The sequence below is a fragment of the Oncorhynchus clarkii genome, chromosome 1, assembly GCF_045791955.1.
Source record: "Oncorhynchus clarkii lewisi isolate Uvic-CL-2024 chromosome 1, UVic_Ocla_1.0, whole genome shotgun sequence".
Taxonomy (NCBI): domain Eukaryota; kingdom Metazoa; phylum Chordata; class Actinopteri; order Salmoniformes; family Salmonidae; genus Oncorhynchus; species Oncorhynchus clarkii.
In genome coordinates, this window is record NC_092147.1 from 59,899,093 (window position 1) to 59,923,264 (window position 24,172).

The following is a 24,172-nucleotide window of genomic DNA, read 5'->3' on the forward strand; positions in this document are numbered from 1 at the left end:
GCACATGTGTCTAAGGATTCCAAGAAGTTGGTATCACTATATCTGCAGCCCATACGTTTTTGGGGCTCCAAGACCTTTTCACTGCAAGGTCTACTGTCGCCAGAAAACGTCCCGCCCTCACAGGATCCTTCTGAGCCTGTCTAGGGATCTGATTCGAATTTTGGATTTTAACAGAAAAGAAGGTTGATTTTGTTTAGTTAAAATATATTTTTGATCGTTTGTATGGATATTTTTTACGCTGCATTAATTTGTTCTTTTTGGGATCTTTGTCATCCACCCGCACATTAGGTGGCGGAACGCACATCATTATACCAGAGAAGAAGAAGAGGGTGGCTTTGTCGTCACATCCAGTTTCTAAAAACTCTAGAACATTACAGTCTTTGATTACCGTATGTTCGAGTGCTTTTCTTCTGTGTGTATGACACGGCATATAAAGCTACAGTCATTAATATGACAGTGCATAGCAAACGATTTTGGTATGTGGCGCCAGCAGTTGCCTGAACTCAATGACTATCTACATTTTACACCTTCCGAGCAAGTCTGGTCATCGAAATTTTGCTAATACAAGAAAAACATTTCAGACCTTTCGTGCGTGCCATCGTTTGCCACCATTGCATTGGCTAGCAACAGGTAAGCTGAATCCATTTGCGGCACATAGGCGGGGTTTGTCCATATTTAGCTGCTATTTAGGCAGCTAGTGTGGGTTAACTGCTAGTTAGCCATATAACTTACCTGTGAAGGTCTGTCTTGATTAACAGCCAGTTAGAACGCAGGCACTGCCGTGCTGCACGCGGACAACTGAACGGTGGATCGCTGTAGCTAGATGGCTAGCTAACGTTAACTAGCTAAAAATGTTAACTAACTAGCTGACTTGTGTCGTGAAATAATAGTACAGCCCTTATAATTGGAGGCATCATAATGTTCCCTTTTTTAGATGGTAAGTTACCTCTGTACTTTGCGGAATGGTTTGTTTAATAATAATATTTCAAATTGTTTTGTTCCCCTGACACTTGCCCTAGAATATTTGTATAATTCCATGTTGTTGTAGAAGCAGATGTCTTAATGTCACATGCACAAGTAACGTTGAAATGCAGTGAAATGCCTTTATTGCGAACTCAACCCAATAATCAATAAAGATGTAATACTAGAACTCAATAAGTAAGTAAGTATTACATCGTTATTGATTATTGGGTTTAGTGTGCAAGAAAGGCATTTCACTGTAACGTTACTTGTGCATGTGACATTAAGACATCTGCTTCTACAACAACATGTAATTATACAAATATTCTAGGGCAAGTGTCAGGGGAACAAAACAATTTGAAATATTATTATTAAACAAGCCATTCCGCAAAGTACAGGGTCAGTTCCAATACAATATTTAAAATGTGCAGGGATACTGGAGTGATGGCGGTAGATATGTATAGGGGTAAGGTGACTAGGCAACAGGATATAGTATAAACAGAGTAGCAGCAGCTTGTATGTGAGTGGGTGTGTAGTCTGTATAAATATATGTGCATGTTATGTGTGAGGGTGTAGGGCCCTGTTAGTGCAAAAAATATATATATATATATATATATGTGTGTATATGTGTAATTAATTCATCCCCTTGATCTAATGGGGTAAACCACTTACCGCACCCATTTTTGGATTATGTTGATGAGACCCATTATGAGACACTCAACACGCACACCTGACAGAGGCATTCTAATTATAGTGGCTAGCTAGCTACTCTGTCAGAGAAGATTCCAGGCTATCACACTTGCAATGCCATGAAGTCATTTAGCAAGTAGATAGACCTGGACTTATACTTGTGAAAACAACAGACACAACTGACACTTCAGTGACATTTTAACTGGTGTCTATCAACACGTGAGATAAGAATCTGAACTGCACCGCAGTAAAGATGTTCCAGGCCTTTCTAGGGGATACTAAGCACATTTTTGAGAATAACCGCACACCTCCAGCATTGTGAGGCCTTTTATATTCATATAAATCATATACAGCACTAGATAAACATCACACATTCATATAAATTAACAATGAGACATCTTCGCTCATAAAAATACTTCATCAGATCACTAAAATAGTGCTTTAAACATTCCTTATCAGCAAAGGGTGGGGCATTCATTCTTCTGCTTAAGAAGCCTAAATGCGGGCCGTTACAGAAGTGAGTGAATTATAGGATCAGTAGGGTATTAATCAACCCCAGAAAAAAAATGGAGGTATCCTCACTGTCATGATTCAAGAGTTAATTTAGTGCACTGCACAGGATGATGTCACACAGACATTGTACTCTGGAATGCTGTTCTGTGGTCATTCAATCTGTTGTGTAATGTGACAGTATTTACAAGACTATTTCAGTCTGTTTCTGGTGCTTTCCATCACAGATTCCCCAGTCACAGATGGCCCAAGTGGTGTACACAACTTGATATCAGGACTTCTTTGCCACAACGTATGTATTTCTGGATGTTGACAATTTTGTGCTCCGTAACAGACCTCGTCATGTAATTTATTTGACTCTAGTTGACTTTATTTGACGCTATTTCTCTCATCCTTTCACAGGGACTGTAATCCTGTTGACCTGGTCCACACCAGGAGTGGGGCTAGAGGGGGGGCGGTGGCAATGCTGTGTTGGGGAAATGCTTCCTTCGGTCAGCTAGGTTTGGGCGGGATCGATGAGGAGATTGTGGTGGAGCCCCGGAAATGTGATTTCTTTCATGGGAAGCAGGTGTGTGATATCGGATGTGGCCGACGGCACACCACATTTCTACTGGGAGACGGGACTGTGTACACCTGTGGCTGCAATGACATTGGGCAGCTGGGGCACGAGAAGTCTCGAAAGAAACCAGGTAAGTGTTGCATGTACCAAAATGGGTCAGTCTAACGCCGTATTTGGTTGAAAACTATCTTTAGATTAACTGTGGTGTGGTAAATCAATGTGTTAAACATGTTAAATGCTTTGTGTTCCCCTTAGAGCAGGTTGTGGCACTAGATGCACAGAACATTGTGGCAGTGTCATGTGGGGAGGCCCATACTCTCGCACTGAATGACAAAGGACAAGTGTTTGCATGGGGCTTGGCCACAGATGGACAGCTGGGCCTTGCAAACTTTGAAGAATGTGTACGTGTGCCCAGGTGAATAAAATAATACTTTAAAGTCCTCTGGAAGTTCAAGCATAATCCTGTTCATAAATGATATGTGTACAACTCAACGTGTATGAACATGACCCCATTTGTACCGATACTCTTTGCATGTTGGTATTTAAAAAATTAAAATAAGTGATTCATGTGCCTGACATGTAGTATAGATATATTTCACAACAGCATAATGATTACTTTACTTTAATGGACTTTTTTTTTCCCCCCCTCAGAAACATCAAGAGTTTATCAGATGTAGAAATTGCTCAGGTAGCCTGTGGATATCGGCACTCCCATGCTCTGTCTAGAGGTAAGGGGACATTCGAATAGTCCTTTAAGGCAAAGGAAAGTTCTTAATGCCTTTGGTGACTTGGAAGTTTGACGGGTAGCAAGGAAAAATGAAAGGACGCTCTATCAGTCCTTACCTACTTCCCTTTGCCAAGGATGCACAGGACTATCCTTTGACGGTTTTCAGCAAAACTCAGCCTAAAGATAATTGTGGGAAATTCTCTGAAACGTTTACTTAACACAATTCAATACAATCATTATGGTGAGTTTGTTCAATACATGTGGATAGATAAATAAAATGTTGCTTCATTCATGCTTTATATTTCAGTTTAGTGACATCTGAAAGTGGCAGAAAGCTGCCTCTTTCAAGGAGTGGGACTCTAACCCGGAAGCTTATAAGAAATCCCGCTTTGCTCTCCGACGAACCGTCAATACAGGACTAAGATCGAGTCGTACTACACCGGCTCTGACGCTCGTCGAATGTGGCAGGGCCTGCAAACCATTAGACTACGAAGGGAAGCACGGCCGAGAGCTGCCCAGTGATACGAGCCTACCGGACGAGCTAAACTACTTCTATTCTCACTTCGAGGCAAATAACACTGAAACGTGCATGAGAGCACCAGCTGTACCGGAAGACTGTGATCACACTCTCCGCAGCCGATTTGAGTAAGACCTTTAGACAGGTCAACATTCACAAGGCACTTTCAACCTCTCCCTGTCCAAGTCTGTAATACCAACATGTTTTAAGCAGACCACCATGGTGCCTGTGCCCAAGAACACAAAGGTAACCTGCCTAAATGACTACCGACCCGTAGCACTTACAGTTGAAGTCGGAAGTTTACATACACTTAGGTTGGAGTCATTAAAACTTGTTTTTCAACCACTCCACAAATTTCTTGTTAACAAACTATAGATTTGGCAAGTCTGTTAGGAAATCTACTTTGTGCATGACACAAGTAATTTTTCCAACAATTGTTTACAAACAGATTATTTCACTTATAATTCACTGTATCACAATTCCAGTGGGTCAGTTTACATGCACTAAGTTGACTGTGCCTTTAAACAGCTTGGAAAATTCCAGAAAATGATGTCATGGCTTTAGAAGCTTCTGAAATGCTAATTGACATCATTTGAGTCAATTGGAGGTGTACCTGTGTATGTATTTCAAGGCCTACCTTCAAACTCTGTTCCTCTTTGCTTGACATCATGGGAAAATCAAAATAAATCAGCCAAGACCTCAAAAACAAAAAATTTGTAGACCTCCACAAGTCGGTTTTATCCTTGGGAGCAATTTCAAAACGCCTGAAGGTACCTCGTTCATCTGTACAAACAATAGTACGCAAATATATACTCCATGGGACCACACAGCCGTCAGAACGCTCAGGTCAAAGACGACGTGTTCTGTCTCCTAGAGATGATCGTACTTTGGTGCGAAAAGTGCAAATCAATCACAGAACAACACCAAAGGAACAAAAGGAAGCAAAGGTACAAAAGTATCTATATCCACATATAACCTGAAAGGCAGCGCAGCAAGAAAGAAGCCACTGCTCCAAAACCGCCATAAAAAAGCCAGACTACGGTTTGCAACTGCACATGGGGACAAAGATCGTACTTTTTGGAGAAATGTCCTCTGGTCTGTTGAAACAAAAATAGAACTGTTTGGCCATAATGACCATCGTTATGTTTGGAGGAAAAATGGGGAGGCTTGCAAGCCGAAGGATACCATTCCAACCGTGAAGCATGGGGGTGGCAGCATTATGTTGTGGGGGTGCTTTGCTGCAGGAGGGACTGGTGCACTTCACAAATTAGATGGCATCGTGAGGTAGGAAAATTGTGGATATATTGAAGCAACATCTCAAGACAAGTTCAAGCTTGGTCGCAAATGGATCTTCCAAATGGACAATGACCCCAAGCATTCTTCCAAAGTTGTGGCAAAATGGCTTAAGGACAACGAAGTCCAGGTATTGGAATGGCCATCACAAAGCCCTGACCTCAATCCCATAGAAAATGTGTTGGCAGAACTGAAAAGGCGTGTGCGAGCAAGGAGCCCTACAAACCTGACTCTGTTACACGAGCTCTGTCAGGAAGAATGGACCAAAATTCACCCACTTATTGTGGGAAGCTTGTGAAAGGCTAACCGATACATTTGACCCAAGTTAAACAATTTAAAGGCAATGCTACCAAATACTTATTGAGTGTATGTAAACCTCTGAGCCACTGGGAATGTGATGAAAGAAATAAAAGCTGAAATAAATCATTCTCTCTACTATTATTCTGACATTTCACATTCTTAAAATAAAGTGGTGATCCTAACTGACCAAAAATTAGGAATTTTTACTAGGATTAAATGTCAGGAATTGTGAAAAACTGAGTTTAAATGTATTTGGCTAAGGTGTATGTAAACTTCCAACTTCAACTGTACATGCTACCTCAACTAACCGGCGCCCCCATACATTGACTCTGTACCGGCACCCCCCCTGCATATATTGCTCTTTTTTATTGCTGCTCTTTAATTACTTGTTACTTTTATCGCTTATCCGTATTCTTTGAAACCTCACTGTCGGTTAGGGCCTCGTAAGTAAGTATTTCACTGTAAGGTCTACCTACACCTGTTGTATTCGGCGCATGTTACTAATAAAATTTGATCAGTAAGGCATGAATGAGGATGGACAGATTAAATCAAACCCTATCCTCTTCTTGCTTTTCCTTAAACCGGGTGTACACTATACAAATTTGGCCCCAATTTAGCAGTCCCAGACAAGTTTTTGAGATCGGAGACAAAATCCCAATGTTGTTGCCTACTCGTGGCATGTGGCCGTCACCGACGCTTGTTTAATGTGAGCGTGTCAGAGACGCAATCCGTGGGCTACCGATCTCATCTTTGAGCAGTCCCAGACGCCCCAATATTTTCAAATGTTTCATTTTATCGGCACAAAATCTGCAGTGTGAGATGTGCAATGACAAGTTTGGACGATCAGCAATAGCCAATCGGAGCTCGCCAGAAAAGAATGCATTCACTTTCTGTCTGGTTTGATTGGACTTAAACAGGGAATTTTCTGAACGATTTGCTTGATTAGGTTTCCCATCTTATATTAAATACTTCAAATGTGTTCCCTTGTTTAGGAGGCCAAGTCTATTCATGGGGACAAAACCGATACGGACAACTAGGGCTGGGAGTAGCTGGACAAGGCATCTCTACTCCCCAAGTCATCCAGTCTTTACAGGGGATTCCCTTCATCCAGATCTCAGCAGGGGGTGCTCACAGCTTTGCCCTCACATTCTCAGGGGCCGTCTTTGGCTGGGGGCGCAACAAGTTTGGGCAACTCGGCCTCAATGACAACAATGGTAAGACTGACTAAGCAACTTTCCTGTGACTCACTGTTAATCTGTTTTGAAAAGAAGCCAGAAGATATAACATGAAACCAAATAATATTTCAGATCGGTATTATCCAGCCCAGCTCAAGTCCCTCAGGTCACAGAGGGTTATCTACATCTGCTGTGGGGAGGACCACACTGCCGCACTTACAAAGGTAACTTCCTCTTACACAGTGAGGTAATAGCTGTATGTAGTAGTGTACTCTAAGTATAACTACACTTAGTGTCTTCAGAAAGTATTCATACCCCTTGACTTATTCAAAATGATTTGTTACAGCCTGAATTCAAAATGGATGATCGTTTTTTTTCTTCTCTCACACCCATCTAGACACACTACCCCATAATGACAAAGTGAAAACATGTTTTAGAAAGTTTTGCATATTTATTGAAAATGAACCAGTCAAAAGTTTGGACACCTACTCATTTCAGGGTTTTTAGTTATTTGTACTATTTTCTACATTGTAGAATAATAGTGAAGACATCAGAACTATGAAATAACACGTATGGAGATTCTTTAAAGTAGCCACCCTGTGCCTTGATGACAGCTTTGCACACTCTTGGCATTCTCTCAAACAGATTCGAGGTAGCCACATGTAATGTATTTCAATTAACAGGCCTTAGAAATTAATTTGTCGAATTTCTTTCCTTAATGCGTTTGAGCCAATCAGTTGTGTTGTTACCAGGGGTGGTATACAGAAGATGGTATGGACTTGGTATTTTACCAAATGGGGCTATGGCAAGAACAGCTCAAATAAGCAAAGAGAAATGACATCCCATCATTACTTTGAGACATGAAGGGCCGTGAATCCAGAACATTTCAATAACTTTAAACGTTTCTTCAAGTGCAGTTGCAAAAATCATCAAGTGCTATGATGAAACTGGCTCTCGTGGGGGCTGCCACAGGAAAGGAAGACGCAGAGTTAACTGCTGCAGAGGATACGTTCATTAGTTACCAGGCTCAGAAATTGCAGCCCAAATAAATGCTTCACTGAGTTCAAGTAGGAGACACATCTCAACATCAACTATTCAAAGGAGACTGCGTGAATCATGCCTTCATGGTTGAATTGCTGCAAAGAAACCACTACTAAAGGACACCAAAAAGAAGAGACTTAGAAACACGAGCAATGGACATTAGACTAGTGGAAACCTGTCCTTTGGTCTGAGTCAATATTAGAGATTTTTGGTTCCAACCACCATGTCTTTGTGAGACGCAGAGTAGGTGAACGGGTTATCTCCACATGTGGTTCCCACCGTGAAGCATGGAAGAGGAGGTGTGATGGTGTGGGGGTGCTTTGCTGGTGACACTGTCAGTGATTTATTTAGGATTCAAGGCACACTTAACCATCATGGCTACCACAGCGATACGCCATCCCATCTGGTTTGCGCTTAGTGGGACTATAATTTGTTTTTCAACAGGACAATGACCCAACACACCTCCAGGCTGTGTAAGGGCTATTTGACCAAGAAGGAGAGTGATGAAGTGCTGCATCAGATGACCTGGCCTCTACAATCATCTGACCTCAACCCAATTGAGATGGGTTGGGATGAGTTGGGCCGCGGAGTGAAGGAAAAGCAGCCAACAAGTGCTCGGCATATGTCGGAACTCCTTCAAGACTGGAGAAGCATTCCAGATGAAGTTGGCTGAGAGAATGCCAGGAGTGTGCAAAGCTGTCATCAAAGCAAAGGGTGGCTACTTTGAAGAATGTAAAATCTCAAATATATATAGATTTTTTTTAAGGTTACTACATGATTCCATATGTGTTATTTCAAAGTTTTGATGTCTTCACTATTATTCTACAATGTAAAAATAAAAACACTTGAATGAGTAGGTGTGTCCAAACTTTGGACTTTTACTGTAAGTTTTCACACTGCTTTGCTATGACACTCCAAATTGAGCTAATGTGCATTCAATTTCTTTTGATCATCCTTGAGATGGCACTACAACTTGGTTGGAGTCCACCCAGCAGCTTTGCAGTTCTAGACACACTCAAACCAGTGCGCCTGGCACCTACTACTAAACCCCATTCAAAGGCACTTCAATCTTTTGTCTTTCCCATTCACCCTCTGAATGACACTCATACACAATCCATGGCTCAATCGTCTGAAGGTTTATAAATACTTTAACCTGTGTCCTTCCCTTCATCTCTGATTTGAAGTGGATTTAACAAGTGAGAAGGGATCATAGCTTTTACCTGGTCAGTCTGTCATGGAAAGAGCAGGTGTTCCCAATGTTTTGTTCAGTGTATATCTGGGGAAGGATATTAAACAATTTATAGTGTTGATTAGGAAATGGAAAAAAAATATGGAAATGCCAAGACTCCCTGGAGGTGACCAATAACCCAATGACAACTCTGACAGAACTATGGAGTTCCTTGGTTGGGATGGGAGAACCTGCCAGTAAAACAAGTCTTTACAGCACTTCACCAATCTGGGCTTTCTAGGAGGGTGGCCAGACGGAAGCCACTCCTTAGAAAAAGGCACATGACTGCACGCCTGGAGTTTGCAAAAAGGCACGTGAAAGACTGAGCTCATAAGGCAAAATATTCTGTGGTCTGATTAGACAAAAATATAACTCTTTAGTCTGAATACAAAGCACTATGTCTGGAGAGAACCAGACACAGCTCATCACCCGTCTAACACCATCCCTACCGTGAAGCATGGTGGTGGCAGCATCATGCTATGAGGATGCTTTTCAGTGGCAAGACTGGGAGACTGGTAAGGATAGAGGGAACAATGAATGGAGCCAAATATAAGCAAGTCCTTGATGAGATCCTGCTTCAGAGTGCAAACGACCTTCGACTGGGGCAAAGATTGTTCCAACAGGACAATGACCCCAAGCATACAGCCAAAGCAACACTGAAATGGCTTTAGAACAAGTGTCTCTGAGTGGCCCAGCCAAAGCCCAGACTTGAATCCCATTAAATCTGTGGGAAGACTTGAAGATGGCTGTTCACTGTCGCTCCCCATCTAATTTAGCAGATTTTCTCAAGCTCTGTAAGGAAGAATGGGAGAAAATCCCCAAATCCAGATGTGCAAAGCTGATAGACATACACAAGACGACTCAAACCTGTAATCGCCGACAAAGGTTGACTCGAGTGTGAATACTTAGAAATATCTAATTTACATGTTTTTTAATTTTCATTAACTAGCCAAAAATATCTAACATATTTTTACTTTGTCATTATGGGGTATTGTGTGTCAATGGGTGAGGGGGAAGGGGAAAAAAAGGTAATCCCTTTTGAAATCAGGCTGTAACACAACAAAATGTGGAATAAGTAGAGGGGTATGAATACTTTCTGAAGGCACTGTGCATTGTTATTTCATTCCTACTGAACAAAAATATAAATGCAACATGCAGCAATTTCAAAGTTTTTACTGAGAGAGTTCATATAAGTAGATCAGTCAATTGAAATAAATTCATTAGGCCCTAATCTATGGATTTCACATGACTTGGTCACAGATACACTATCTATCCAAAGGATGTGGACACCCCTTCAAATGAGTGAATTCAGCTATTTCAGCCACACCTGTTGCTGACAGGTGTTTAAAATTGAGCACACATTCATGCAATTTCCATAGACAAACATTGGCAGTAGACTGGCTTTACTGAAGAGCTCTGACTTTCAACGTGGCACCATCATAGGATGCCACCTGTCCAATAAGTCAGTTTGTCAAATTTCTGCCCTGCTAGAGCTTCCCCGGTCAACTGTAAGGGCTGTATTGTGAAGTGGAAACGTCTAGGAGCAACAATGGCTCAGCCGTGAAGTGGTAGCTTACACAAGCTCACAGAACAGGTCAGCTGAAGTGCGTAGCGCCTAAAAATCGTCTTCCTCGGTTGCAACACACACTACCGAGTTCAAAACTGCCTCTGGAAGCAACGTGAGCACAATAACTGTTCATCAGGAGCTTCATGAAATGTGTTTCCATGACCGAGCAGCCACACACATTCTCGCGTTCTCTGGAGTGATGAATCACGCTTCACTATCTGGCAGTCCGACGGACGAATCTGTTTTTTGCAGATGCTAGGAGAACGCTACCTGCCCAACTGCATAGTGCCAACTAAAGTTTGGTTTAGGAGCAATAATTGTTCAGGCTAGGCCCCTTAGTTCAAATAAAGGGAAATCTTAACGCTACAGCATACAATGACATTCTAGACGATTCTGTGCTTCCAACTTTGTGGCAACAGTTTGGGGAAGGCTCTTTCCTGTTTCAGTATGACAATGCCTCCGTGCACAAAGCAAGGTCCATACAGTAATGGTCTGTCGAGATCAGTGTGGAAGAACTTGACTGGCCTGCACAGAGTTCTGACCTCTATCCCATCGAACACCTTTGGGATGAATTGGAACGCTGACTCCGAACCAGGCCTAATCGCCCAACATCAGTGCCCAACCTCACAAATGCTAGTGGCTGAATGGAAGCAAGCCCCTGCAGCAATCTTCCAGCCTCTAGTGGAAAGCCTTCCCAAACGAGTGGAGGCTGTTATAGTAGCAAAGGGGTGAACAACACCATATGAATTCCCATGTTTTTGGAATGAGATGATCGACGAGCAGGTGTCCACATACTTTTGGTCATGTAGTGTACCTTAAAGAAAAGCTAGGGGCGTGGATCAGAACACCAGTCAGTATCTTGTGTGACCACTATTTGTTTCATGCAGCGCGACCCCTCTCCTTCACATAATGTGATCAGGGTGTTGATTGCGGAATGTTGTCCCACTCTTTAATGGCTGTGCGAATTTGCTGGATATTGGCCGAAACTGGAACACTGTCGTGAACATGTCGATCCACAGCATCCCAAACATACTCAATGGATAACATCTGAGTATGCAGGCCATGGAAGAACTGGGTAATTTTCAGCTTCCAGGAATTGTGTACAGATTCTTGCGACATGGGGTCGTGCATCATTATGCTGAAACCTGAGGTGATGGTGGCAGATGGATGGCACGAAAATGGGCCTCAGGATCTCGTCACAGTATCTCTGCATTCAAATTGCCATAAATAAAATGCAATTGTGTTATGGCTGCCCATACATTAACCTCACCGCCACCACGGGACACTCGGTTCACAAAGTTGACATTAGCAAACCGCTCGCCCACAAGACGCCATACACATGGTCTGCTATTGTGAGGCCAGTTGGACATACTGCCAAATACTGCGGCTTATGGTAGATAAATGAACATTTAATTATTTGGCAACAGCTCTGGTGGACATTCCTGCAGTCAGCATGCCAATTGCCCACTCCTTCAACTTGAGACATCTGTGGTGTTGTGACAACTGCACATTTCAGTGGGCTTTGATTGTCCCCACAAAAGGTGCACCTGTGTAATGATCATGCTGTTTTAATCGGCTTCTTGATATGCCACATCTGCTTTGTGTGTGTGGAACATTTCTGGTATCTTTTATTTCAGCTCATTAAACATGAGACAAACACATTACATGTTGCATTTATATTTTTGTTTAGTGTACATTCTGAAACCCCTTTCACCTCCTTAAGATTTTGTTTTGTTTCTTTCATAGGAAGGAGGTGTGTTTACATTTGGAGCAGGAGGGTATGGCCAGCTTGGACATAACACTACAAACCATGAGATCAACCCCAGGAAGGTGTTTGAGCTCATGGGAAATGTAGTCACACAGATATCCTGTGGAAGGTACAGCACACTGTCTGCTGCGCTGTCTCTGCGTTCAAATGTGGCACTGGTCTGTTTTAGAATACACAAAGCAGATTCACCAAGTCCATAGTCTCCAGAAAGATTTTGAAAATCATGTGTAGCGTGAGGGGAAATGCATGCATCTGAAACCTATGGTATCTGGGGGAGACAAGTATTTGGGCTGACATTTCAAAGTTCCTAAAACACTAACATCATAGAACACATGGTGTCTTGAGAAACATTTGTGACATTTTGTATGTCCTTTCAAGACAGCACACTCTGGCCTTCATCCCCTCCTCTGGAAAGATGGATTCATTTGGGCTGGGAGGGAACGGGCAGCTCGGTACACGCTCCACATCCAACAGGAACAGCCCTGCCCCAGTCAAAGGCCCCTGGGTGGCCTACAATGGCCCGACGCCCACAATCGCAGGTTAGTGCAGGCCCCCTCAGACGGGTTCCACAGGTAAACACTTCAAGTTTCTGCATCTGCTTTGAATCTTTGATTCAGAAGACTGATCATAACTTTATATTCCAGACATGGAGCAGGGCTGCTGTGTTAAGAGGATCTATGCTGGAGGGGACCAGAGCTTTGCCCACTGTTACACTCCCCAGGTCATTTTCATACCTCACCAGCCCTAATTTATCAAGAGTCCTCATTACTAAGGTTCTGCGCTAACAAATGTTTTATTTTGCATGAGGGAAATTAATACATGAAGTGTTGCCAATCCTATTTGGGGATTTTGGTGATAGTTTGTAAACATGTCAGAAAGACTTGCACATGCTGAAAACATGTCAATGCTTACCGTTTACATGTTCATGATAGTGAAATGGTTTACTTTTTGTAATTTTTAAGTAATTTAATACAATTTATTCTGCTAGAACCCTCTGGTGCCTGACGACATCAGAATACCAGATCCCAGAAGACACATATGCACCTTATCTGCTGATCTCACTCAGAGATGGCTGAACCATTATACACACGGAAGACTCCCACAAGAGATTTCCAAGTAAAATCCTCACTTCTCAAAATACGCTCATAAATTAGAATTAGCTATAGTATGGATGAACAGTGGCTTTTTTTTGGTCCCAGCTAGATTGTGTATCTGCATGAGCCTGTGTTGAACACTGTTTTTCTTTGACTTTTTTCTTGTAGCGAGATCGATCTTGTGTTTTCCTCTGCAAGTTGCCTCAATGGAAGCTTTCTGGCTGGCAGGTAATATCAATTGCACTTCACTTTGAAAATGTTACTGAAAGTATTGAAATAATAAAATTTAAAAAAATTGAAGAAGGAAAAAAACTTTGGGAAAGGAGGATACAACTGTCTGCCTTCAACTGAAACGGGACGATCAGTCTGCATGTTCATTGAAGATTTCTGAAGTGTCAACATTTACTCTATGAATTAAAGCTTTTGCTATGTTCTATTGTCATTGATTCATGTTTTACTGAAGAGAACCTCTGTTTTGTGTAGCCATCCAGATCACTACAACACGAGCAGTAAATGCTCAGGGGTGGACATGAACATGGCTCGCCTCTTGTTTCACAGAGTCGTTCAACATGACTATCCAGAAATTGCACAGCAGGTGACTTGAACATGGCTGAGAGTAATTTGATTTTTGAAGTATGGTTTACCAAAAAATATTAATCCTCATGTTATGACATTTGTTGACGCTTTAGCATTGTAGGGTATTCCAATTAGTGGTGCAAATAAAGGGAGTCGGTATATTATAAGTCTAGCTGGCTAAAATGACAGTTATCCACTTAACTACAATATATGTATGTTTGCCACCCTTCTGTATGAATTGTTATAGCATTAAACATGACACTGTGCTCTCATGTGTCAGATTGCAGCCAGTCTGGAAAAGAACCTGATTCCCAGACTAAGCAGCTCCCCTCCAGACATCGAGGCCCTGAGACTCTACCTCACCCTGCCAGAGTGTCCTCTCTTCAGCGACCCAAACACATACGTGACTCTGGCCATCCCTTTTGCCAAGGCACTCATCAGTCTGAAAGAGGCTCCACTGAAGGTGCTTGGTAAGTAGCTACAGTTGAGGTCGGAAGTTTACATATAGTCGTGGCCAAATGTTTTGAGAATGACACATATTAATTTCCACAAAGTTTGCTGCCTCAGTGTCTTTAGATATTTTTGTCAGATGTTACTATGGAATACTGAAGTATAATTACAAGCATTTCATAAGTGTCAAAGGCTTTTATTGACAATTACATTAAGTTGATGCAGGGAGTCAATATTTGCAGTGTTGACCCTTTTTCAAGACCTCTGCAATCCGCCCTGGCATGCTGTCAATTAACTTCTGGGCCACATCCTGACTGATGGCAGCCTAGTGGTTAGAGCGTTGGGCTAGTAACCGAAAGGTTGCAAGATCGAATCCCTGAGCTGACAAGGTCGTTCTGCCCCACTGTTCCTAGGCCGTCATTGAAAATAAGAATTTGTTCTTAACCTCTTGGAACTCCCCATACCGGATCCGGTATCAGGAATACAGACTCAAGCTCATTACCATAACGCAACGTTAACTATTCATGAAAATCGCAAATGAAATGAAATAAATATGCCATCTCGCAAGCTTAGCCTTTTGTAAACAAAACTGTCATCTCAGATTTTCAAAATATGCTTCTCAACCATAGGAAAACAATAATTTGTGTAACAGTAGCTAGCAAACAAAGGATTTAGCGTTAGCATCCAGCACGCAACATTTCAACAAAAACATAAAAGCCTTCAAATAAAATCATTTACCTTTGAAGAACTTCTGATGTTTTCAATGAGGATACTCTCAGTTGGATAGCAGATGCTCAGTTTTTCCAAAAAGATTCTTTGTGTATTAGAAATAGCTCCGTTTTATACATCACATTTGGCTACCAAAAAAAAACCGAAAATTCAGTCCTCAAAACGCGAACTTTTTTCCAAATTAACTCCATAATATCGACTGAAAACATGGCAAACGTTGTTTAGAATCAATCATCAAGGTGTTTTTCACATATCTCTTCATTGATACATCGTTCTTGGACACATGCTTTCTCCCCTGAATCAAATGGTAAAGTGGAAGCAGCTGGCAATTGCGCACCGAATTCGACGCAGGACACCAGGCGGACACTTGGAAAATGTAGTCTCTTATGGTCAATCTTCCAATGATATGCCTACAAATACGTCACAATGCTGCTAAGACCTTGGGCGAACGACAGAAAGTGTAGGCTCATTCCTTGCGCAATCACAGCCATATAAGGAGACAATGGAAAACAGAGCTTCAGAAATTCTGCTAATTCCTGGGTGATGCATCATCTTGGTTTCGCCTGTAGAATGAGTTCTGGGGCACTTACAGACAAAATCTTTGCAGATTCTGAAACTTCAGAGTGTTTTCTTTCCAAAACGGTCAAGAATATGCATAGTCGAGCATCTTTTCGTGACAAAATATCGCGCTTAAAACGGGAACGTTTTTTATCCAAAAATGAAATAGCGCCCCTAGAGATCCAAGAGGTTAACTGACTTGCCTATAAAGGTAAAATAATAAATAGTTGCATAATCAATGCTTGGAGTTTGTCAGAATTTGTGGGGTTTTGTTTGTCCACCCGCCTCTTGAGGACTGACCACAAGTTCTCAATGGGATTAAGGTCTGGGGAGTTTCCTGGCCATGGACCCAAAATATCGATGTTTTGTTCCCCGAGCCACTTTTGCCTTCTGGCAAGGTGCTCCATCATGCTGGAAAAGGCATTGTTCGTCACCAAACTGTTTCTGGGTGGTTGGGAGAAGTTGCTCTCTGAGGATGTGTTGGTACCATTCTTTATTCATGGCTATGTTCTTATGCAAAATTGAATGCTTTACTGTTGGCATGACACAGGACTGATGGTAGCGCTCACCTTCTCCGGACAAGCTTGCCTGCTGCCATTCCTGAACAAGCTCTGTACTGGTGGTGCCCTGATCCCGCAGCTTAATCAACTTTAAGAGACGGTCCTGGCGCTTGCTGGACTTTCTTGGGCGCCCTGAAGCCTTTTTCACAACAATTGAACCGCTCTCCTTGAAGTCCTTGATGATCTGATAAATGGTTGATTTAGGTGCAATCTTACTGGTAGCAATATCCTTGCCTGCGAAGCCCTTTTTGTGCAAAGCAATGATGACGGCACGTGTTTCCTTGCAGGTAATCATGTTTGACAGAGGAAGAACAATGATTCCAACTCAATCAGCATGACAGACCTTGTCCTCGTCAACACTCACACCTGTGTTAATGAGAGAATCACTGACATGTCAGCTGGTCCTTTTGTGGCACGGCTGAAATGCATTGGAAATGTTTTTTTTAGGATTCAGTTCATTTGCATGGCAAATCATCTGATCACTCTTCATAACATTCTGGAGTATATGCAAATTTCCATCATACAAATTGAGGCAGCAGAATTTGAAAATTAATATTTGTCATTCAAAACTTTTGGCCACGACTGTACATTTAAACTCAGTTTTTCACAATTCCTGACATTTAATCCTTGTAAATATTCCCTGTTTTAGGTCAGTTAGAATCACCACTTTATTTTAAGAATGTGAAATGTCAGAATAATAGTAGAGAGAATGATATAATTCAGCTTTTATTTCTTTCATCACATTCCCAGTGGGTCAGAAGTTTACATACACTCAATTAGTATTTGGTAGCATTGCCTTTAAATTGTTTAACTTGGGTCAAATGTTTCGGGTAGCCTTCCACAGAGCTGGTGTAACGGAGTCAGGTTTGTAGGCCTTGCTCGCACACGCTTTTTCATTTCTGCCCACAAATGTTCTATAGGGTTGAGGTCAGGGCTTTGTGATGGCCATTCCAATACCTGGACTTTGTTGTCCTTAAGCCATTTTGCCACAACTATGAAAGTATGCTTGGGGTCATTGTCCATTTGGAAGACCCATTTGAAAACAAGCATTAACTTCCTGACCGATGTCTTGAAATGTTGCTTCAATATATCCACATAACTTTCCCTCCTCATGAAGCCATCTATTTTGTGAAGTGCACCAGTCCCTCCTGCAGCAAAGCACCCCCGCAACATGATGCTGCCACCCCCGTGCAGCATCATGGTGTGGGATGGTGTTCCTCGGCTTGCAAGCCTCCCCCTTTTTCCTCCAAATGTAACAATGTTTATTATGGCCAAACAGTTCTATTTTTGTTTCATCAGACCAGAGGGCATTTCTCCAAAAAGTACAATCTTTGTCCCCATGTGCAGCTGCAAACCGTAGTCTGGCTTTTTCATGGCTGTTTTGGACCAGTGGCTTCTTCTTTGCTGAGCGGCCTTTCATGTTATATCGATATAGGACTCGTTTTACTGTGGATATAGATACTTTTGTACCTGTTTCCTCCAGCATCTTCAAGGTCCTTTGTTCTAGGATTGATTTGCACTTTTCGCACCAAAGTACATTCATCTCTAAGAGACAGAACGCGTCACCTTCCTGATCAGTATGACGGCTGTGTGGTCCCATGGTGTTTATACTTGCGTACTATTGTTTGTACAGATGAACGTGGTACCTTCAGGCTTTTGGAAATTGCTCCCAAGGATAAACCATACTTGTAGAGGTCTACAATTTTTGTTTTCTGAGATCTTGGCTGATTTCTTTTGATTTTCCCATGATGTCAAGCAAAGATGCACTTTGAAGGTAGGCCTTGAAATACATCCACAGGTATACCTCCAATTGACTCAAATGATGTCAATGAGCCTATCAGAAGCTTCTAAAGCCATGACATCATTTTCTGGAATTTTTCAAGCTGTTTAAAGGCACAATCAACTTAGTGTATGTAAACTTCTGACCCACTGGAATTGTGTTACAGTGAATTATAAGTGAAATAATCTGTAAACAATTGTTGGGAAAATCACTTGTGTCATGCACACAGTAGATATCCTAACCGACTTGACAAAACTATAGTTTGTTAACAAGAAATTTGTGGAGTGGTTGAAAAATGAGTTTTAATGACTCCAACCGAAGTGTATGTAAACTTCCGACTTCAGCTGTATATTCGGTGAACATAATGGAGCAGCAAACTGTTCAGAGAGATTAAGTCTGGGTATTTAATTGATGTATTAGCAGGTTTTGGTATTTTGATTGATTATTCAACATTGATTTCAATCAAAGTGTTTTTATAGATTCTACTATGTGGTCAGGTAAACCTCTTAGTTTATTCGATTTTTGCATCCAAATTGTCTTACGTCTCTTGCTTTGCTCTGTACTGTTCCAGGCAACTGGTGGTCTCAATTCGAAGCCCCAGTCTTCCAGAGGCTTGTGGAGCTGTATAAGGTGGTGGTGGTTTACCTGCTGAAGATGCACAAGGTGGGAGTCCCCCACTCAGAGCAGAGGGTCTTCACCTGCTTCCTGGACACGGCACTCAAGCTTCTGGAGATCCTGCACGCTGTGAGTGTTCATACACAAATCACATACGCCGGATTCACACTATGGGGCCGAGCTGTATGGCGTGATTCAAGCAATACTGTAGAAGAGCATTATTTCTCACATTACTCCTAGTTATAGACGGAAACATTTATTGTTTTAATTTTTAAAATGTTTTGCTTTTCCTTCAAATGCCTCAGGGTTAACCGTTTTTATTTTATTTTTATTGATCTCCTAGGTGAACGAAAGAGCCGGACATATCATACAGTACGACAAATTCTACATTCACGAGTTGGATGACCTGATAGACATCCGAAACGACTACATCACATGGATTCAACAGCAGATGTACTCTATGGTGAGTTGAGCAACTTCAATACTACGATCCCTGAATGCACAATGTTATTGAGAACCCATGGAATCTCATTTTTTACAAATGCTGTCGTTAATATCCTACCCTAAGTTATTGCTTCTGTCCCCTTAGGCTCATGACAGTGCGGTCACCCTCTGTAAGTACCCCTTCGTGTTTGATGCCCAGGCAAAGACCACCCTGCTTCAAACTGATGCTGTTATTCAAATGCAGGTAAGGATGAATGAGTCATTTGTTTTTACACATTGAACAAAATAATTGATTGTGTGACAATTTCCATGATTTATCTTGTAGTTGCACCATGACGGTTGAGCTCTTCTTTTTTTTTGTCTTATGCTTGCTTGTTTAGCTTTTCAAGCACCTTGAGATTTTTCTGTATAATGAAAAGCGCTGTAGAGGTTGAATGGATTTAGAATTGTTTCTGGTGTCATTAGATGGCAGTGGACCAGGCACAGCGGCAGAACTTCAGCTCCATGTTCCTTCCCGTGGTGGAGTCTGTTAACCCCTGCCTCATCCTCATTGTGAGGAGGGAGAACATCGTCGGGGACACCATGGAGGTCCTCAGGAAGTCCAAGAACGTCGACTACAAGAAACCTCTGAAGGTTAGCCTGTTTACCCTCTGCCATCACACCTGGGTTGTGTTCATTAGGGCACGCTATAGCAACACAAAAATGAGCATATCTTATCCTGACATTCCTCTCCCCTCCCTGTTTTCTTCCGTTGCCTAACACAACCCTGAACCTGAATTTGTCAGATCAGACTGTTGAGACTGCTGTCCTAGATGTACGCTGGAGTTGATGGTTATGTTTTTGCAATGCAGGTGATCTTTGTTGGAGAAGAGGCGGTCGATGCAGGGGGTGTGCGGAAGGAGTTCTTCCTTCTCATCATGAGAGAGCTCCTGGACCCCAAATACGGCATGTTCCGATACTACGAGGAGTCCAGGCTGATCTGGTTTGCAAACAAGGTACACTGTTCTATTGATACATTTCAATCTTGTTTCATTCCAGTGAAATGTGCGTTGTGCCCTTTCAGAAAACTCTCTAGCTTTACGTTGACACTTTGTCAAGGCATTCCCAGTAGTCTTATGTTGTGGTATTCTGTTTAAAATCTGAAGTACTGGTATGCTTGGACACCATCCTGGTTGCATTTCCTCACTCTATGGACCATGTTCCTCTCAGACGTTTGAGGACATTGACCTGTTCCACCTCACCGGGGTCATCTGTGGGCTGGCCATCTACAACCTCACCATCGTGGACCTCCACTTCCCAGTGGCCCTGTACAAGAAGCTGCTGAAGAGGAACCCCACGTTGGATGATCTTAAGGAGCTGATGCCTGATGTGGGGAGGTCAGCTTAGGGGTCAAGCACCTTGGGGGGTTCCCTTAAGCACTAATGTGGATGCACATGCTTATTGCTTTCATGGTGCAATAAAATATAAATGGTTGTGGAAGATTCTTGAGCATCAGAGGATATGAGAAGGTTGACAAATTGGCAAATTTGATTGTTTCAAAAAAGTTTATTACAAATTATACACTGAGAATACCCAACATTAGTATTGAATTGCAATTGGACCCCATCAGGACATGGACTATACAAGGTGTCAAAAGCATTTCATCCCACAGTTGTTAGGTTGGCCGGATGTCCTTTTGGTGGTCGACCATTCTTGATATACACGGGAAACTGGAAAAACCCAGCAGTGTTGCAGTTCTTGACACAAACCGGTGCCCCTGGTACCTACTTCCATACCCTATTTAAAGGCACTTTAAATATTTTGTCTTCCCTATTCACCCTCTGAGTGGCACACATTCCCAATCCTTGTCTAGATTGTCTCAAGCTTTAAAAATCCTTCTTTACCCGGTCTCCTCCCCTTCATCTACACTGATTTGAAGTGGATTTAACAAATGACTCAATAAGGGATTGTAGCTTTCACCTAGAATCAACTGGTCATTCTATGTCATGGAAAGAGCAGGTGTCCTTAATGTTTTGTATACTCAAGTGTACAGTGCTTTTTGGAAAGTATTCAGACGCCTTGACTTTTTCCACATTTTGTTACATTAGTCTTATTATAAAATGTATTAAATAAATGTTTCCCCTCATCAATCTACACACAATACCCAATAATCAGAGTGAAAACAGGTTTTTAGAATTGATAAATAAAAATACATTTTTTATTTATTTTTTACATAAGTATTCAGACCATTTGATATGAGACTCAAAATTGAGCTCAGGTGCATCCTGTTTCCATTGATCATCCTTGTGATGTTTCTACAACCTGCTTGGAGTTTTCCAAAAGGCACCTAAAGGACTCTGACCATAAAAAACAAGATTCTCTGGTCTTATGAAACTAAGATTGAACTCTGGAGGAAACCTGGAACCATTCCTACGGTGAAGCATGGTGGTGGCAGCATCATGCTGTGGGGATGTTTTTCAACGGCAGGGACTGGGAGACTAGTCAGGATCGAGAGAAAGATAGATCCTTAATGAAAACCTGCTCCAGAGCGCTCAGGACCTCAGACTGGGGGTGAAGGTTCACCTTCCAACAGGACAACAACCCTAAGCACACAGCCAAGACAACGCAGGAGTGGCTTTGGGACAAGTCTCTGAATATCCTTGAGTGGCCCCCGCCGGAGCCCGATCGAACATCTCTGGAGTGACCTGAAAATAGCTGCGCCGCGACGCTCCCAATCCAACCTGACAGAGCTTGAGAGGATCTGCAGAGAACAATAGAAGAAACTCCCCAAATACAGGTGTGTCAAGTTTGTCACATCATATCCAAGAAGATTTGAGGCTGTAATCGCTGTGAAAGGTGCTTCAACAAAGTAGTGAGTAAAGGGTCTTAATACTTATTTAATTGTGATATTTCCATTTTTTTTATTTTATATGCATTAGCAAAAATTTCTACACCTGTTTTTGCTTTATCATTATGGGGTATTGTGTGTTGATTGAGTAGAAAAAACAATCAACGTAACAAAATATGGAAAACGTCAACGAGTCTGCATACTTTCCGACTGCACCGTGGGCTGTAGTATGAGCAATTGTCCCTTTTTTCACTGAAAACCAGGAGTCTGCAGCAGTTACTAGACTACACAGAGGATGATGTTGAAGACACATTCTGCTTGAACTTCACCGTAGGTTTCAATTTTTTTTTACATCAATGTACTTTAGGTAGCTGAATCTCTTGTCTAGAGATGGCAAAGGGGTGACGTGTGCAAGGCTTACTAGAGGAAGTCGATGTAATTTGTCCAACTTGTTTCAGGTTACAGTGGAAAACTTTGGCGCCACAGAGGTCTTAGAACTGGTTCCAAATGGCATGGATATCTGTGTTGACAACTCAAACAGGTACTTTTACAGAGTATTCCAAGTTCTTCTAATGGAACTTCTACTTAGCGACAAAGTCAGGCTGAATGTTAAGTGGATTGATTTGATTCAAAGTTTTTGAACAAATGTGTAGTTCTGTAACAAAATGGTGCTTAATCGTATGTCTTGTCTGAGTGTCTAAACATATGTAGAGAGCCTCTGAGTGTCTGCTGATTCGTTTCTGAATATTATTTTTCATGGCGTTCCCCCTCAGGCCTGAGTTTGTCTCTGCATACGTGGACTACATCTTCAATAAATCAGTGGCTGCGCTTTTCGAGTCCTTTTTCGCAGGCTTCCACAAAGTGTGTGGTGGCAAAGTCCTGGAGCTGTTCCAGCCCAACGAACTGCAGGCCATGGTCATTGGCAACACCAACTACGATTGGAAAGAGCTTGAAAAGGTGCAGAGGTGTCCCCATTTAGCTTGAATGATATATAAATTGGTCTTGGAGTGGTACAGTAATGGAATTTGTTTCTTTCACCAGAGCACTGAGTATAAAGGAGAGTATTGGGCTGAAAATCCAACCATTAAGTTCTTCTGGGAGGTGTTCCATGATCTCTCTTTGGAGAAGAAGAAGCTCTTTCTCTGTAAGGCACTCTCTTTGAAAGCATTCAGACTGCCATGTCACAATGCCATGCTAGCAGGGGCTATTTACTGCTTAAATGCTTTTGGCACTGAAGTAATGTGTATTGTATTTTCAGTGTTTCTCACAGGAAGTGACCGCATTCCCATCCTGGGCATGAAAAGCCTGAAGCTGGTGATCCAACCCACGGGAGGCGGGGAACACTACCTGCCCGTTGCACACACCTGCTTCAACCTATTGGACCTGCCCAAATACAGCAGCCGGGAGACGCTCCAAAACAAGCTTCTCCAAGCCATAGATCACAATCAAGGTTTCAACCTGGCCTAACGAATGGCACACAGACAATGCCTAGCTTCACCCAGACTGTCTCATGCACACGTCTTTGCCCCGTCAACTGACTCGATTCCTGCTTTAAGACTGCAGCACTGTCACTGGCGTGAAATGGAACAGACTAAGCAGCATTTGCAGGTGGGCAAATGGTTATGCAAGAGGCTTGAGGGCTTTCTAATTCAAGGCCAATCTTTGCTTTGATATTTCAGCATCATTTACAGTTTCACACGTCACAATATTGAAGACCCAGTTGAGTTCAAATTCAATTCATATTGTTTGATATTTCTCTTGTAGATTAGCTTTTACCCGTGTTTGGATATAAACCTGTCTAAATAGGCCAAAGTTCTGGTATAAAATCTTTGAGCTCAGCTGGCACAAGATAGCACTGTTCATGAATTAAATGAATCTTCTACTTTGGCAATTTCTACCATGAATAGAAATGAATCTACCATGGTAAAAACATGGTATGAATGTGAGCATTTGATGTTGCGTGGAAGTTCTTGGCTGTAAGCCTTAAAACTAGACAAATAAAAAATAAAACATTACAGCCATTGGTATTGTGTATATGAATTTTGGCTTCAACTGTTAGAATGCTGCTCTAAAACATTGCATTTTTGTGGAAATTATAGGCTAGTACCAACATGACTTTTGTTTATCAATATAATTCCTCTAAAATGTGTATTGCGATAACACTTCGGTGCTTTATAATTACTTCACAAAAACTACACTAAACT

The 24,172-nt window shown here is 42.0% G+C and overlaps 1 protein-coding gene across 1 annotated transcript; it reads left to right on the forward strand.

Moving 5' to 3' along the window:
* The first annotated feature begins 281 nt into the window (after positions 1 to 281).
* On the forward strand, positions 282 to 23,978 carry LOC139409801 (HECT and RLD domain containing E3 ubiquitin protein ligase 4). The gene is made up of 25 exons (XM_071155180.1): positions 282 to 630; positions 2,388 to 2,452; positions 2,563 to 2,849; positions 2,975 to 3,134; positions 3,371 to 3,447; positions 6,549 to 6,770; positions 6,864 to 6,955; positions 12,314 to 12,444; positions 12,714 to 12,874; positions 12,980 to 13,056; positions 13,324 to 13,451; positions 13,598 to 13,657; positions 13,913 to 14,024; positions 14,286 to 14,475; positions 18,654 to 18,826; positions 19,041 to 19,160; positions 19,287 to 19,385; positions 19,607 to 19,774; positions 19,993 to 20,136; positions 20,351 to 20,517; positions 22,232 to 22,298; positions 22,427 to 22,509; positions 22,742 to 22,925; positions 23,010 to 23,112; positions 23,227 to 23,978. Exons 3-25 carry the CDS (start codon positions 2,624 to 2,626, stop codon positions 23,433 to 23,435), a joined length of 3,153 nt encoding a protein of 1,050 aa, XP_071011281.1. The 5' UTR covers positions 282 to 630; positions 2,388 to 2,452; positions 2,563 to 2,623; the 3' UTR covers positions 23,436 to 23,978.
* The last annotated feature ends 194 nt before the right edge of the window (positions 23,979 to 24,172 follow it).